This window comes from Watersipora subatra, chromosome 7 (genome assembly GCF_963576615.1).
Source record: "Watersipora subatra chromosome 7, tzWatSuba1.1, whole genome shotgun sequence".
Lineage (NCBI taxonomy): Eukaryota > Metazoa > Bryozoa > Gymnolaemata > Cheilostomatida > Watersiporidae > Watersipora > Watersipora subatra.
The window spans coordinates 26,548,806-26,567,764 of record NC_088714.1 but is presented as its reverse complement, the minus strand read 5'-3'; the positions used below and the strand labels follow the sequence as shown (position 1 = coordinate 26,567,764).

The following is an 18,959-nucleotide window of genomic DNA, read 5'->3' as shown; positions in this document are numbered from 1 at the left end:
TAACCCGAACATGATAGCCTTAACACAATAATCTGAACAGGATAATCTGAACATGATAGCCTTAACACAATAATCTTAACATGATGATTTTAACACAAAATTCTATACATAATAATTTAAACACGATAATCTTAACACAATAATATGATTGTGAAGGCCAAGATGTAGTAATCCGTACAGACTCTGCTTCCACACGCTGCCAGATAGCGTGCTTCTTAACAATGTCTGACATTTAGTTGCCCCGTGTTATGATATACCATACACAAAGATAGCAACTCAACCTGCAATTTGTAAAGGACCTGTTGAACCATATTTGGGTGAAGCAATCTGTTAAAAGGTTGTTGTTAAACAAAGCTTTTATGTAGAATCATTAACTTTCAAGTAATTTGAAGCATTAGCTCTTTTCTAGCTGGCTACAATGTACATGCATATTTAGGCATGCCACAAAAACAACTATGGTTTCGACCAGTCATTTGATGGCAGATAAAAACAATGTAATTGGTGTAGTTTAGCTTGAGTGAATTGCTGAAGTGCTGGAAGCCTAATAAATTGATTTCTCTTGTATAATTTGCTGTAAAGAACTTTACTTGAATGTTTGCCGTCTCAGTGTAAGTTTATTTGATAAGTTTACTTTGCTGAGAATATTAAAAAATCTTTTTTGACTTTAATGAAATAACATTACATAATATCTATCTAGCTTGATCCGTGCCAACTCTTTAGACATTCCAGGGTTGAGAAATATTGTCGCAATATGAAATTTTGCAGCCATTTTTATCTGCACCATGAAATATCCACTTAGTTCTAATTAGCCAACATACAACTACCTGCGACATATGTCTTGTATCGTTAGCAAGTATACTTACATAGCAGTTACACGAAGTAGCTTTTTGACATCCTTCTCCCTGCAACAATGACAAACAATCATGTAATCTGTCAAGAAAAGCAGAAACAAAAACAGAAAGTTGAAGCGATCAAACATCACACACGGTTGTATTAAAAATGTATGTTGGATACCTTCAAGCTGTACGGCCAGTCAACAGAAACCTGCCTATTGTGGCCTGTGAATTTAGATGTGCAGTAAGACATCTGACCGCCACACTAAAATATAACAGACTAGTTTGGAATGTTACATAAAAATATGCATCGCATGAGGTGTAATCGAAGCTGTGCGAACAACTTGGTAGATGACTTCCTATAAATATGGAAACTATCAAAGATTAGTAAACTATTAATCTTTATGGATCAGTTTTAAAAACACAATTACAAATGATGTCCAACCTGAGGCAGCCCGACATGGCGTGATCTAGCAAGTGAGCATGGCTGTAGGTCACAGCTGAATGATGCTCGTGCTCCGTTTAGACTGTGAATTTTCAGACTAAACAGCCTCTCCTTACTCGTCCTGTTTTCCTCCATAAAGATTACTGTTGGGTCAATAGGGCAGCTGCAATACATATAAAGTGAAACCTAAATAACTCAAACTTCACGGGACCGAGCGAAAGTGTTCGAGTTATCAGAGCGTTCAAGTTATCAGAACACTGTCTCAAGTGCATGTATTTATCACTAGATCCATGTACATATACAAACTATATATAAATCAAAAGCATAGATTGCTTGTTGCAAGTTAAAGGGCCTCTCATGTAAAGTTTTAAAAAAATTTATCAGAAAATATAGATATTTTTCTGTCACTTGAGACTTGTTGGTTGTTTTAGGTGATGTGACTGCTAGGACGTTCTCAGGTTGAAATTGGCAAAACTAGATCACGGTTAAAATGCTAAGAAAAACACATCATTTTTTCTTGAGCGTTTTAACCAAGATCCGTTTTGCCAATTTTACTTCAAGTTTATCCGAAGGTTGCCTCGCTTTTCCTTGCTTTCAAAAGGCTAATGTTTTCAAAGCGGATGTTTGGTAAAATTCAATTTTTTGCAAACCTTTAGAAAAGTCGTTAACAAAAATATTTTGCCAATGATGGTAATAACAACGCCGAAGAACTACTAAAAGTTAATGTTTAATTCTATGGCTTGAAATAAAGTGATATTTTAAAGTGATAACAACCGTCTCGGTCACTGTTGGGCAAAAAACTGCTCGAGTTAACAATGTTAAGTTCGAGCTATCTAAAGCAATTTATCATTGCGTGGGAACGGACCAACAAAATCCGTTCGAGTTAACCATGCGTTCGAGCTATCCAAGGGCGAGTTATTCGAGTTAGACTGTATGTACATAATGACAAAATTTAATCGGACCCAATATGACATTGACAACTTCTTTTTGTTTAACATGTTGAGCAGGAAGTTGTCTATCCTTTGTTGTGGACAAACAACTCCATTAGAATTAACATCAATTGCATACCCATTTCTAATAAAATATGGTGTTGAGGAGCTGAGAGATCCTTCCTCTGACTCGAAATAGCAATTGTGGATAAAGAAATTGCCTCCACTACCACCAGCATTATCTGCTCGAATCTACAATCCATAACAAAAATGTCAACATAGTAGGTATATACATTATGTATCATTTTAGTGTTACTCGGGGCATTCTGATTGAATAATAATAAATTCTCAAACCTCATATGTTATGTTTTAAAAATGATACAATTGTAATGGGTAATGCTAATTGCTCAACACTACAACCAAATAGTAACAGCTAAATGTTTTTACTGACGCCTATTTAGTAGTTAATTCTAAGCTGACGCTAACAAGTTTAGAATTGCAAAGAGGGAGCTGCCTGGCTCAATGTTACTAGCTTAGTCAAAAATAGTAAATACATGTTATTTTGTTTGCATAGTATTAAACATATTTAATAATACAAACACAGTCAGATATAGAAGTTTTGCTGGTACTCGAATTAAAACGTTATAATAACAAATAGCAGTTGCTGCTTAGATGACACTCCAATTTCTTCTCAATTTGCAAATAAGGAAACAGGAAGCCATAGTGGACTTATCCGTGCTCTGACCATCCATGAGAGTTTGTCACTAGATTTAGCGATCGTAGAAAAAGCTCTATGAATAAGGAAAACAGCACAAATTTTACATGAACTAACTAAAAAATGAATTTCACATGTACATGTGTATATGAATATTCAAAGTTGTCTGCTCACAATTTTTTACTATCTAGCGTCTATAGCAAACAAAGAAACAACAAATTAAAAAGAGAAAAATAATCTAAACCATACTAACAAACAGGAGAATTTGAACCCATATTTACTGATTGATGAGCTCATAATACTGTTCATTACGCTACTTTAACAAACACAGGCAGGTGAACCTAAGCAAGGAGAAGTTGTACATTCATTTTATTATGATCAACTTTTACCAAAAAATCACGGTTTCGATCAGCTTATCTGGTGAAATCTACAATGAGGCTTTGATTGCCTAATTTTATATTTTTAAAAAATGAAACTCAAAATATCTTGCAGACAACGGTTTCAAATTTAATTTTGGTAAAAATAGACATAATTTTCAGCATGACATTTAGTTGCGTAAAATGTTCTATAAAAAAGGTTTTCTCACTTTAAACAATGGGCAACATATGAATTCGTTATGAAAAGATATTTAGATGTTTCCATTAAGTTATTATTAAGTTTCCGTTATTGTTATTCAACTGTACTAGTTATCATGACTATCCATATGACAAGAGAATCTGCAATAATAGCTAATATGAAATATTGCAAAAATTATCTTAGGTAGTGCTGTTTTTAACATCGTTTTCGTTTCAATTATTGTCAAGTTTTTTGTACACTATTCAATGTCAAAAGCTCTACAAGCACAAAAAAGCTTTTCATCAAAAAATTATAACCATAGTAATCATCGCTTGATCACTGCGTAATTGTGTACACCATTGTGTAATCGTTTACATAATGATTTACCTAAAACAGCAACAAGTGGAATGACAATATGAGAAGATAACTCTAGACACAATTGAAAGATGATGTAACATTGCAGGCAAACCTGTATGTATAATGTAGTTCCCATCGAAACGGAATGAGTCGCTTGAAATGGTTTAGTAAACTTTTTATTGTTGAACACGCGTAGTTTATAGGAAATGTTGTTAGCTGGAGAATCGGAAAGAAAGCCATGTTGAGGTGCAGTAATTGGGTGATACTGCTGAGGAGCGTTTTTAACGACTTCATATGTGCATGCAAAGGGAATGCTGATGGTGTGCAGATCAGAGAAAACTTCAGCTTCACCACTACCTGAGCTATAAGCCTCTGAATCTGCAAAAGGAGAAAGTAAAAAATTCAATTAAAGTCTGAAATTTTTTACAGGAATAAGTAGATGGGGAGGTAATACCTACATTATAATAATAGGTTTCATGATTTCGTGAGTTCATTTAAAGGAAAGCATTGCCTATTTTCTTTCTCCACTGTAACTGCTTGCAACAATTTCCTTGGAATCCACAATATTGAAACAATAAAAAGTTGGTGTGGCGCTATCGATGTTTACTATTGTTCAAACAACACAGGGCAAATAAGTGTGGGAAAACTGCATACATATATAATGCTTCTAGTAACTTCAGATATTGTATGTTGGAAATAATTCTAGATGTCGAGACTGATATTTATACAAATTTTATCTTTCATGTTAAAAAATTGGCATTTTGATGCTGTTCTTAGAAATCCAATTATTACTCTTTTAAGAGTATTTATTTCATGGTATAACTTCATATATCCTTTACACACTAATAGTCCATTGTTTGGTTTGATCAACGTAGTAAAACTGGAATAAGCCATTGCCAGACAAAAACTTTTTTAATAGTACATGGAATTCAAAAAATGGGAAGAAAAGCAATAGAAAATGCTACACAATGGATAACTATACGTATATAGACTATTACAACCATCATTTTTCAATTCTGTAATGTCTACGAGTACAACTTGACAATAACTATATAGCAGGTCAAGTTGGCAGCTACACACTCCTTCCTTTTCACGCGTGCTAGCCCCAGGACACACATGTCCTTGGCAGGTCAAGATGGCAGCTACACACTCCTTCCCTTTCATGCATGCTAGCCTCAGTACACAGACATCATTTACCTTCATCATCATCATAGAAAATATGCTGATCTGTGCTTCTGACAACGGGTGGTTTGAAGACAACACTGTTATTTATCGTACGGAGTCCGGTGTGTGAGTCTACCCTATCCCTGGAGCCACACATGTTGCCTTCAAACTCCAGAGCCGAGCTGTAGTGATCAGCATTTGAGGTAAAGACGCAACCTTTTTCCATTGCCATTTGGTCTGGCCCGATGCCAATATCAAGCAAGGGCGCACTCCTACAATAACGTACATCACGTGATAGCTAGTTGATTGACATGACAACGTTGGCAGGTAATTTCAGCATCAGTAATAATCATCAGCGTTCCCATGATGACTGGCTTAAACCAATAATAAGATAGCCTCTGGGAGCTAGCCCACGATTGACCTTGTTAGAAGAACTATTGCCGTAATTGCTGGGTACATAGCTTGCAGAAGGAACCGGCCCTCTGGGAAACATAGATGTCAATTCTAAGCTGCTAAATATACTTGAGTTGATCTACTTTTAACAAATCTCCACTCGAGTGACAAACCCCTTAGTGTAAAATAAAACTACATTGCACTTTCATGCTGAGCTCTCTGAAAACTAAAACCATTTGCAATGAGATTGACTCACTTCACTGCGACTTCTAGATACAGTCAAACATGGATAACTCGAACTTCACGGGACCGAGCAAAAGTGTTCGAATTATCAGAGCATTCAAGTTATCAGAGCACTGTCACAAGTCCATGTATTTACTTATTTATTAGTAGATACATGTACATATGCAAACTATAATATAAATCAAAAGCACAAATGGCTTGTTTCAAATTAAATGCTTCTAATGTAAAGTTTAAAACGTTTTTATCAAAAAGTATAGAGATTTTTCTATCACTTGAGATTGGTTTGTTGTTTGAGGTGATGTTATTGCCAGGACGTTTTTTTAGATTGACATTGGCAAAACTTGATCGTTGTTGAAATGCTCAAAAGAAAAAACATCTTTTTCTTTTGAGCGTTTTACCCACAATCAATTTTGCCGACTTTTCTTGAAGTTTATGCAACTTCAAGAAAAAGTTACCAAAGAAAAATCCTTTACTTTACCTGGGATTCGTTAAGAGCAACACTCCGAGGCAGTTCAATTAAACGTTTTACGAGGTTTTACGGTACATTGTATATCACTCACGCTTTTTGAATGGATACTTATTGAATGTACACACGTATTCTGTGTTTAGGTCAAACGATGAATAGTTTTTTTTAGCTAAGACACGTATACGTTTAATAAAAACAATTCTTAAGACGTTTTAAACATTCAACACTCCGACGTTGATTCAACACGGAATCAACGTCGAAAAACTATTCGTCACGGGCTAGCCGGGTCACGCACTCAAGGATTTTCGCCACGCACATACAAAACAACATGCTGTTTTTGTTTTGTATGTGCGTGGCGAAAATCCTTGCGCGCGTGACCCGGCAAGTCCGTGCTATTAATCGTATAGCAGTATAAATCAAATTTGACCAAACCTTTAGAAAAGTCGTTGACAAAATTATTTTGCCGATGGTGGTAATAACAACGCTTATGAATTACGAAAATATGAGGTTTACCTCTATGGCTTTGAATAAAGTGATTTTCTAAAGCGATAACAACCGTTTCGGTAGCCGTTGGGCAAAAAAACAGTTCGAATTAACAGTGTTGAGTTCGAGTTATCTATAGCAATTTATCATTACGTGGGAACGGACCAAAGAAACTGTTCGAATTAACCATGTTTTCGAGCTATCCGTGGCCGAGTTATCCATGTTTGACTGTACCATATTTAATGATAGCAACAACCATATTTAATAATTCGTCTCAACTTTAATCACATGTAGTATAACTACAAGTGACACGCTAATAAAAATTATTGCTAAATATTATGAAAGGAAACCTAAAAGCGACATATATTAGCATGTGTGTGATGTAGTTGCACATCTACTTTTATGTAATCCAAACCAACCCAAGTTCAAAAAATGACGAACACTGCTAGTGCCTGTTCCTAAGAAGATACCCACACGAGGATCTAAACAGAGCCATGAGGATATGAATACATAACCATTGTTATATGAATGCACAGATGTGAAGATATAAATGCACAGATGTGAGGATATGAATGCACAGATGTGAGGATATGAATGCACAGATGTGAGGATATGAATACACAGGTGTGAGGATATGAATACACATATGTGAGGATATGAATACACAGGTGTGAGAAAATGAATACACAGATGTTAGGATATGAATACACAGATGTGAGGATATGAACACACAGATGTGAGGATATGAATACATAGATGTGAAGGTATGAATACACAGATATGAGAATATGAATATACAGATGTGAAAATATGAATACAGAGATGTAAGAATATGAATACAGAGATATGAGGATATGAAATGTAGAGTACGTGTAGTGAGGATATGAAATATAGAGTAGGCCTACATTTAGTGGGGATATGAAATATAAAGTACATGTAGTAGGGATATCAATCCAACAATATTTTATACTGATAATGAACCTGTGTCTAGATTTTAGAACGTACTACAGAAAGCATCAGCATCAAAACTATAAATTAGGCTTTCTGTCTCATGTGATGCTGTCCATGACAACAATTTCATCAACAAACGGTCAATATATCGGAAGATCTATAAAAAGATAGCCATAAGTTGACATCACGTCAGCAAAGATTAACAGAAACAAAATAGATATAATTACACGGATACAACTTAGAACATCGATTCTGTTACAAAGATTTTATGTATAAAAGATGACCTTGAAAGATCAACCGGCTTGTGTGAAAAGGTCGCTGTAAAATTACAAAGCAGTAAACATAGCCCAAAATTCTCAGACACATAAGGCCATCTATAATTGTTGCTGCCGACTTCACATAACCGACTTCAGTTAATCTTTAAAACTATTACATTGACACCCATCAATACAGAATGAGCTGTCATGTACTGGATTAACAAAGATCGCTCAGGCGAAGTGTGCAGGTCCAACTAACAAATATCTCACATTTATATTTTACCCAGGTCGATTTTATAGAGGATCGATTTAACTTGCGCTAGAACAGTCACTGAGTGAGAGTTTTCATGTCATAATTGCTGAATCGGAATGAGTCATGCCTAAGTATATATGTACATGTGAAAACACAATATCCTCACCATACTTAACCTAACTGCATTGTACATGAAAACAATAGCGATAGTAACATGGTAGGCCTATTTGATAAAAAGTAATCCATCTTGTGAAGTGTCACAGTTTAGACAAACATCTCAACTTTCCCAACAACGACTTTTTTTAAACGGATCAAATTTGAATCATAGACAGATACACAATAGATCTATGATTAATAACAAGCAGGCTGACAGGAACATTGGCACAGATTAACACTCTGTAAGTCCTCTCTGAATGGCATTTTAAAACCACACTGTGATAACGTAATGGATCGATTTGGCGTCGATCTTTCAGTGCCAACTATTGGGCTTCAAATTATTTCCAATGAATCATATTGGCACCCGATTGTTGGCTGCCGCTTATTATTATTACTGGCTGTCGATATTTATTATTCATTGCTGTAATCAATCTTAGAATTCATTATTTGAACATCTTTTGAATAAGTTTATTAATTTTTTTAATCGAAGATCGGATTTTAAACATTGTATTATGGTTTGCATTATTGTCAAAATGTTTAAATACTTTCCTAGCTTAAATAAATCCATACACTGCAATAATAATATATAATATTTACAATAAATATAATATCTATTTTATCTATACTCTATCATATGGTTCAGTCGCTCAAAATGATTCGTTTGTTTCGACGCCCAGCTGTATGAGGCCAGAAGTGTTAGCGCCACACAAAATAGAGCCAAAACATCTAGATCTAGGAAAAGCACTAGATCGGTGGGATGAAGTTTTGTTTTTTCTGACTAAATCCTAGGCTTAGAGGAAGAAAAGCATGATTCTAAGTCATATAGATTATGAACCAGTTTGAGCATTAATGAGTAATGATAACATGCCATGACATAACTTGAAATATTTGTGATTTATTTCTTTGGAGATCACCAGCTGCCATAAGCATGGTGATTCTCAGTGAGTAATAACTTGGCTGAATTAAGGACAATTTAGCATTGTGATGCGTCAGATTTGATAACTTTGATATATTATTTGTTACAGTTTTGACTTGTAGGCCCGGAGCAGTGTTCACTTCCTGTTTAGAGCTAGAGCTGATCCGACGACATGATATCATGGAACTTTATTAAAATTTTATACATTGTCTAGACAAGTGATTTTCAACAATTTTTTAGTCATGGCACATTTCTTGCATTTACAAAATTCAGGGGTACAGCACCAACAAATTGACACTCTTGTGCTTTGTGTTTAATATATTTATGTACTCCTCGCTCAGTCACTCAATGCAAAACCTGGGCCTGTTTAGATGAACACAACATGGATATCTTTAGTACAAAGACACACGAAGCCCTTGCCCACGTTCCAAAGCCTCGGGCTAACTGTACCAACCAAAAAAAAACACTTTGTGTATTATATATACAATATAAATATAATATAAATAAATAATATATTAAATTATTTATTTGGCTGACTAACTGATGCCTTTTTATGATTCTCGTATGGCATAGTCTTAAAAACATTGTTGTTTCAAGTCTAATTATTTTAGATAAAGTATTAAAAATATATATACGAAGTACATGTATATATCCTTTTTGGTCAATTGTACTTGGATGGTACTAAAATACCTAACACATTTTATGTTAACCATTTAGATAATTTTAGGAGATCATGGTGTCTACTATAACGGACATACATTGATTAAAACTACAAATATCACAGACAGAGGTTATAGTCATTTTATATATAGGTCACGTTTTATTTGACAGTTTTATGTAAAGAAAAATATATACATGTATTTGCAAGTTTCCACCTCACTTCAACTTATGCTATATGAATAAATTGCATACAAACTCTAACAATTATTTTGAAAATATTATCGCTAGCTCTTTAAGCAATGTTCACCTAATATCCGTTCTCTTAACAGAGAAAGGTATTTTAAAAGCTGTAGGCTATGTTAAAATGTATATTTGATTTTATTGTCTAACTGTTGTCCTTTTTATGATTCTCGTGTGGCATAGTTACAAACATTTCTGTTTAAAATAAAATTATGGCCAATAAAATAATAAAAAAAGTTTAATTCTATAGCAATGCCCACTTAAAATTGGATTTAATATCAACACAGCTGTAACTATATTCATGATAAGATTTGTTTCTCAGATAGACGTGAGGCTATCCTACTCAAATCTTCACAAAAACCTAGGATCCAAAAAATTACAAAATGTTCATACAGGGATAGCATAGTAACACACCCTATATGGCGCTGCAACTCCATCATGGAAACAGTTGTGTTGCTCTCATTCTGTCGTTATTCAATGTTAGGAAGCAGAACACCTGTGTGACCTGCCATCTTTGTGCCATGGAAACGCGATCGATGGCGGGACACTTGCGCGGAGGTATTACTCTCTTATTGCTTCATGACGCATTGCACAACCATTGCTCTACTAATAGTCCCTTATAGAAACATGATCCGCTTGTCGGCCCGTAGCCTTCAGCACTGGCGCACCCATGGGGTCGCTTACATCGCTACATCACTATATAGAAACTTAGTATATGATGCAGTAAAATATACTGCACATAGCATAAAATTCATTTTAGTAAGTCGAGGAAATAGTTGGCTAGAAGGCTATTAGTATTGACAGTAATTTTCCTTTTCATTGATCTGGACTCGTGCTAGTGTGCACGGATGCTGGATGAACATAATTACTCCAGGAGAAGATTACTCCCGCTTTAAGTCAAATTATTTCTTTTGTAGCTGCTATTCCAAAACATGTACATGTTGTAATTGTCACAACCGCTTTTTAAGTTCAACGTACATTGGCTAATCTTTTTTATAATATGACCCGTTTTTGTCCGTCTGTCTGTCCCAAGCACGGCTAGAGATAGAGTACAAATTGCATCATAGGAATTCGAACTCGCAACTTTTAGCATAGCGGTCTAGCACATCTATCATCTGCACCAATAGTTCCCATTCATTTTGGTTTTAAGAATTATTGTACACGTACTTATTATATTATTTGCATAGGTTATAGTATTTGTTAAAAAGCCCAATTTCAACTGCTTCTTCAAACGGAGTTTTCCTCCCTACCATACTTGGGCCTGTGATCCATAAAATGCATGAAAGCGAGATTGTGATTTTACTAACCGATAGTCACACGCTAACTGAAGCGCGAGTTTTAGATAAAGAAGCAAACTGGATGCTTGCAGCCAGCCCATCCTATAACAAAATGCTTTAATAGCGCCCTTACATTTTACAGTCACAAGCAACTGTCAAGCAATGTATTAAATGGATTTATTTGAATAGACCTCGTGCTTCCAGAACATTCTTGAATAAGATCATTAGTATTCAAATAAAATAACACCTCGGTGTTTGTCGATTCTACACTTTCAAATGCAAGGTGATACGCTCAAGGTCACATTCGCATATTTACACACAAACAGTCCCTAATTGAATAGCCTTATGTAACTAGGAACAGAGGCCGAGTTATGAAAACAAAAATAATTGGATTAGCTAGTAGTTGAGCAAAGAGTTTGGTCACAAGGGGCACCCAGAGGAGTCCTGCTTATATAAACAAAGTAACAGTAATGCGTAAACGCTAATAATGATCTGATAAATATAGGGTCAAACATAATGTGCTAGAAACACAAAGCACAGCCGCAGCCTAGTTGCTGCCAGAGCTGATGACGGTGACTAGCTTTTTCGGGTAAAGACTGGTCCATACTATGTCACCATTGTTCTTTCGATGGTGATTCGGTGATTATATACACTGTAAACCAAGGCATCGTCGAGATAACGCTGGCACTTTGTGAATGATTGCAGCTGTCAAACATCCGAGCATCTTCTCCGGGCATCTTCTCCGAGCATCTACGACAGCGTGTGCTATGTTTACCACTTCGGGGATAGTGATTGGCCATCGAGGATTGCTCAAACCGCAAGTTCTTTCACATGTATGACATTTGCTTCAGGACTTTCATCATTTCCAGGTCGCTTTGTATAAAAAGAACGCTATAGGCTGGTTCAGACTATAGGCCTATCGCAGTGTGACGGCGTTTCCCTTTCGGCGTTCATCATCGATTATGTGAAGCGTAAACCGATGGCATCGACAAAGCAACGCCGACACGTCGTGAAAATTTAAAGCTGTCAAACTTTCCCAATATTTTCCGAGCACCGACGACCGCCTTTTTAATATGAATCATTTCAGCGATAATAATTAGCAGTTGCGGATAGCGTGATTTATTTATTTCTGTTTACGATAGTCGCTGCGGGACTAGTTTTTGATTTGAGCAGACGAAAACAAAGCGATTTCTTCGCGAAAATTTAAAAAGAGAAATGAGAACACTACATCACGGAGTATTTCCTCATGCAAACGCGGATGGGTTTGGGATAGTCTGAACATTGTTATTATCGACGATCACTGAAGTATTGTGGCATCAACGCCGAGATATGGCGATAGAGTGCGAACCAGCATTAAGCCACCCGTCATGACACAAATTTACTCACTAAAAGTGCTATACATAATGGGTTGGCCAAGTAGCAACTGGAATAACAATTCCAAAGGGTACACATCTCGGCCAAAGTTTGTAACAAGAAGCCACATCAAAATCAGAAAGTAAAACTGTTCCATCTATTTTGTATCGAGTCCAGCGGTTGCATTTTGCATCTCGAATGAGTCAACCATTAACGAAAAATAAAGCAACTACTGCATTATCTAATGATTTGTTGTCCAATCAAACACGAGTTAAGATTGCATCTGGTCAAACAAAATTGGGAGTGTCCAAAAAGGTAGAAAGCTTTTATGCTTCATTCAGCTTGCTGCCTTGGTCAACCGCCGCTGCCAACATTGAAAACATACAGTTTGGCTGAAGCGGGGCACTTCTTTAGAAGATCGGAGAAAATATTTCCATTGACTGACAACATACCAGAAAAGACAGCTAGAAATCGGGTTGAAACAATTGTTGCGATATAATTTTAAAGACCGACCCGACCGAGGACATATTGCTCATGGAAAAACACCAGCCAGGAAAAATTGATCTGATGGTTTCCAAAAACAGCATCGCAGTAAAATAAAAATGGCGAACGAGTTGCAAGCAATGATAAAATATTTTCATTATTAAAATGCTTTGACAAACAAGAAAACTGAAAATATCAAAAAAGGAGATAAAAGTGTGCAAGCACTGAAGTTAGCAACTCATGCTTATGACCTTGACATAGCTTCTGCGATGATCAGGGCAGTTGTTATTCTTGGTTCATCAAAGTGTATAATCAAGCATCATGGATTCAACCAAATATTACAACTTTACAAAGTGACAATTGATCATATAGAAGATCAAGGACCGTGGCCAAGTGAACATTAATAATAGTTGGAGAGTAACTCTTGCCAAGTTACAATTGCAGTGGTATAGTAACTCTTGCCATAATGGTCTACACAGACCTTGACCTTCCTGATACTGAGGTTAGACTATGTGTTGAGTTAGAAAAGCATGACACCTTCCAGTTGGTTTCTATGAATGAATGTGCTACCCAAAACAACATTGTTTAACATAAAAAAATGATGTATCATACAAAATAGATAGTGTTTGCGAAAAATAAATCAGCAGTTTTGAAAGACAAGTTAAGACAAATCCTTAAAATAGATCCAGCATGTAGACCAAATGGAGTAGTTACACTAACCCGACTGTGACAGTTATCCTGTCAGAGCGGCAGTCTACAGCTATGAGTCGCTTAAGCTCTTGAAATGTCTGTCTTCTGTTTTCATTGTTAAATACATCTGGATTCAGGAAGTACTCATTTCCTGAATTCTTTCCTGCCAAATAGAGTAACCAAAAGAGTTGGAAATGACATAGAGTGGACCCCCCAGTTTACGGCGTCTATGCCTTACGGTTTTTTCGCTTAGGAATACAAAGTTTTTCCAGCTTCATATTACGGCATTTTCCCAACCATTCGGTATCATCAAAGTTCTCTTCGAAATTCAAATTCCAGCATCGCTCGGTCTTTCTTGTCGAACTAGTTTGAAAAATGTTTAAATAAGGTCAGCTAAAAGTTATTGTGAAAGCGAAGCAGAAAGCGCCAAGTCGGAAACAGATGAGTAATAAAAAATTAAGACGATGACAAAATTAGTTAGGTTTAGTAAACTATTAAAACTTGGCTTTAAGTGTTTGTGTGTTTAATAGGCTAAATTTATTTAGATTAAATTCAAAGTTTAAGTTATGTAGCGCCACAAGAGTCTAGTGTACCGAATGTGGTGTTGTCAAATCTCTCACACCGTTAGCCATTACGTTTGTCTCGAAAGTAAGAACTACATACAGTACTGTACATAGTAATGTGGCATTTTAGTGCAGCTCACAACCACTGAATAAGTAACTATGGTTACTAAGGTTACTATGCTAGTTGTTACTAATTTTTAATATGTACAGTACATATATAAAATTTTGTTGATTTTACTAGGGCTTGCATTAGGTAATTACTATACATGCAGGTTCCTAAACCTCTCCATACGACATTGTCGCCTAGCGATCCCTACACCAGAACGAATTAATGTCATATGGCAGGGGTCCGCTGTACATGACGCTGCGAAAACAATAGTCATCCAGATGACAATTATTAGACTGGCCAGTGATGACACACTTGACAATTGTCTGCCAATTGACTAGTCATTGAAGCAGAAAAGGAGTTCCAGCATATTTTATCTATCCTAGTCATGACAATCTGCGGGACGCGAAATGCGAGGTACTTTGTTGTTACAAGAAATGCTAGGGGAGGGTTAATATGTAGATCTCATGCTAAGGGCGGGTTCATATGTAGATCTCATGCTGAGCCACTGATTGAGAAAATCGCCAAGCCAAACTTACATTGTAAATCTTAAATGAGCTCCATGAATTACCTAAAGTTATTTTTAGCACAGATTTTGGGCATTGTGATTCGAGGGCCTTAGCTGGTCCTCTCTAGCCTCAGTGTAGCCCTGCCATGATTACCAACTAACACTAATGTGTTTGTTGAAAAAACTGTCATAAACTAAGTTTCCATGATGCAGTTTATTCGCAAGCTTCACTCATCCACAAGATGTAAATGAAAAGGTCCTGCGAGTCAAGCGAGTTTTGTTACCCACAAATTTTTATCGAATGTTTTATGCTTCTGAAAGGTAAAAATGGCACAAGCAATTGATGAGCAAAAAATGCCGTACAAGCTATTCTATTTTAAACATTTTCCACACTTCAGCCATTCCTATTTCGAAATCGTATTGCTAAGCAAGACAGGAATGCGCCGCTATGACCTCCGCCGTACAAATCCTTATCTTTTTTAACAAAGTGCCGCATCAATCCGCAACATGCGAACGTCCATTGAAACACTGATCGCAGAGTAACTCGACGTGCGCACAACTCCAAATTCACATCATTCTAGCAATGGAAACATAATATTGCAACCTACAATACAGATACAACTACAAATGCAACCTCCATCTTTACTTTTTCATATAGGGAACTAATTGCTATTCACAGATACTAAAGTGAGTCAGATGGCTAGTGCCTGCAAATAGTAATCCAGAAAGTTATTCTGCTCATATGCCAAGCTTGTGTGCGGCCGGATGTCTAATGTAACAATGTTATGTACTTATTCACCTATGAACTATTGCTACCTTTTGAGAAACGATTCTATAGATCAACTAAGGAGCGGCTGTAGATATTTCAGAAAAGACACGACATTGTGGAAAACATAGATTTGTATCACTACCCTTTATAGAAAATTGCTATTTATAATAATACCAATTTGAGCTCAACATTAGCCAATGAAGTTATACGCTGAAGACGATTTTCATGGCTGCTTTACTAATGTACTATTGCACTATTTCGTTAACAGAATTATTCTGTTAACGAAGTAGTTATTACCATTATTATAATGGTAATAACTGCAGTAAGAATTGGCCATAAAGCCTGGTTCCCATATACATGTTACCATGCTGCGCATGTTACTGCCGGAGTCTCGCAATCGATATGGGAACCAGGCTTAAGCTTTCGAAGTAACAAGAGTTTCTATGTAGTGATCACAAGGTTCAAGGGTCAGAACTGAACTCACAAAATTAAGGTTGCTCCAGCTATTTCCTGTGCAATGGCCACCTGATTCCTTTTGCTACATTTTTAATCGAAATATAAATAATGGCCTGTGAAGAAATTACGCATTCGCTAACAGTAAAAGCTGGTCACACTACATTGTCGTATGACGGCGTATCCTTTCGGCGTTCATCATCGATGATGTGAAACGTAAACCATGGCATCGGCGAAGCGACGCGGATGTGTCGTGAAAGTTTGCAGCTGTCAAGTTTTCTCGATATTCTGCCGAGCATCGACGACGCTTTTTAAATGTGAATCACTTCGGCGATAGTAATTCGTGGTCGCGGAGAGCGTGATTTATTTATTTCCGTCTAAAATAGTTGCTGCGAGACTAGTATTTCATTCAAGCACACAAAAACAAAAAGGTTTCTTCACAAAAATTTTAAAAGAAAAATGAGAACACTATCTCACGGAGTATTTGTTGATGTAAACGCTGATGGGTTTGTGATAGTGTGAACATTATTACTATCGACGATCAACGAAGTATCCTTCGTTTTTTCGTGACGTCATTCTATCGTTGTCTGCCATCTTTATGGACAACTTTTATCGTTAAAAAACTGAAGCTTCTGCAATTAATTATTGCCAACAATGCTTTTGTTTGCAAATTTTTTATTTTAGTATCTAAACAACACCGAAAAATACTATTAATCAAGAGAATGATGATCGTTTTCTACAAAGATGGCGGCTTTTTTGTGGACGAGCGTATGTGCAAACAGGGTGATGATGTCAAAAAAACGATGGATTGTGGCATCAACGCCGAGATATGGCAATATAGTGTGAACCAGCCTTAAGCTGCCCAATGACAAACGAGCTTCGGTTGTACATGACTAAACTAATTTGGGCTTTACAGATATTGTGACCAATACCATTCGGATGCAAGCTTTAAAGGTAAGGCCACACGTGACGAATTATTCGTTCAATCGGAACGAAATCACGAAATGAACAGAATTGTCTGAGCTGTGCATGCACACCGAATTCTTCGATGAAACGCTTTTAAACGCTAAACAATTTTTTTAGCGAGCACGATTCTAGCAGCTTTGGCAATTAGTAAAATCCGAGACAAGTATAACGACACACAATAAAAATGACAATAACGACACACAATAAAAACGACAATAACGACACAATAAAAATTGCGCTGGTAAAAAACTAGCGCAATTTAACATAGTACATACGGTGCAGCTGCCTAAATTGCGTTATTTCTGGTTAGCGAACACGATTCCAGCAGCTTTTGCAATTTATATAGTCCGAGGCAAATAACGCTACATGTAAAAAAATAGTACGACAATTCGCCATAGTAAATACAATGCACCTAACTTGATTACGCCAAAGATGGCAACTCTTTCTATTACGGGACTTTTGTTGCTAAAAATAAATTATTATTAAATTTATTAAATTAAATTTATTAAAAAAGAAACTATTTGTAACCATGCTGTCCGAGCAATAAAGAACTGACAATAGCGCGATTAAGTCAGCTGCATCGTATGTACTATGTTGAATTATGCTGATACTTTTATTGTGTGTCCTGGTACAGATCTTGGACTATACAAATTGCAAAAGCTGCTAGAATCGTGCTCGCTAAAAAATTGTTTAGCCAATTAAAAGCGTTTCATCGAAGAATTCGGTGTGCATGCACAGCTCAGATAATTCTGTGATATTCGGCCGAATAAATCTGTGAATTCTGTGAATTTCGTGAATTCGGTCAGATTGAACGAATAATTCGTAACGTGTGGCCGTACTTTAAGGCTAAGTGGGTTTCTTCTTCCAACCCAAACTTACTACAGCAGATACTGAGGTTTGGTTGTCGTATTGCCCAGCCCTTGATTAGTTCCGGTAATTTTCAAAAATATGTGAAGAGTACTCATCACTAGCAGATTGAGTCGGTGATATTTGAGCCATATAAAAAGGTTTCCGGTCTAGTAGGAATGCATGGAAAAGTTCACTCCCAACAAATTTTAAAAGATTTTATCAGAAATTATAGATGTTTTTCGATCATTCGAGATTTCGAGATAGTCTGACAGCCAGGATGTTGCGAGATTAAAATTGGTAAAAAATATTTACGGCTAAAACGTTGAGAAAAGAAAAGCCGAGACTTCTCTAAACAGGATGCTGGTAGCCGTGTCTAATGTTTATAAGTGATAAATATGCACGTACTGTATCACCTGCATCGGTTACTTATGTTTTGATCTTGAGTCATTTTAACCTTAAAACATCCTGACAGCGAAATCACATGAAACAACAAGACAAATCTCACATGATCAAAACATATCTAAATTTTCCGATAAAAGCTTTTAAATTTTGACGTGAGTCATCTTTCAAAGACATGTGCTAAATAGGACAGTGGCCAAACATGGCCTTGTGTACCCATCCATTTAACCACTCCTAAAGCCTATAAGCAGTTATATAGCTGGCCCAAATTTTATAATCGCACAAATTACTTTTTATAAAAAGAATAGAAACAAACACCCCATACGCATGACTAGAGAACTTGTATTGGCCTCGTATATGGATGAATGACACGAGGATTCTGGGATACCATGCCCCAAGGAGGTTGCACCAAAGCCATTAAACCAACAACACTAGGTGAATAGGAGAGGACAGGTACAATGAAAGAAAGCAGCGAACGGCATGCGCTGGCAGCCAAAGGCGTGCACTGAACAAAGTAGAGTAACTAT

General features: G+C 36.4%; 1 protein-coding gene across 2 annotated transcripts in view; it reads right to left on the bottom strand.

The window, feature by feature from the left end:
* LOC137400036 (transforming growth factor beta receptor type 3-like) overlaps positions 1-18,959 on the bottom strand; it is a 31,114-nt gene that overhangs the window by 1,612 nt on the left and 10,543 nt on the right. For both annotated transcript variants that reach the window (XM_068086344.1, XM_068086345.1), the window contains 7 exons: positions 13,850-13,982; positions 5,032-5,270; positions 3,947-4,212; positions 2,347-2,459; positions 1,279-1,441; positions 1,015-1,098; positions 864-902 (listed from right to left, as the gene is read on the bottom strand). In XM_068086344.1, coding sequence (XP_067942445.1) covers positions 864-902; positions 1,015-1,098; positions 1,279-1,441; positions 2,347-2,459; positions 3,947-4,212; positions 5,032-5,270; positions 13,850-13,982 — 1,037 coding nt within the window. The remainder of the gene's footprint in view (positions 1-863; positions 903-1,014; positions 1,099-1,278; positions 1,442-2,346; positions 2,460-3,946; positions 4,213-5,031; positions 5,271-13,849; positions 13,983-18,959) is intronic.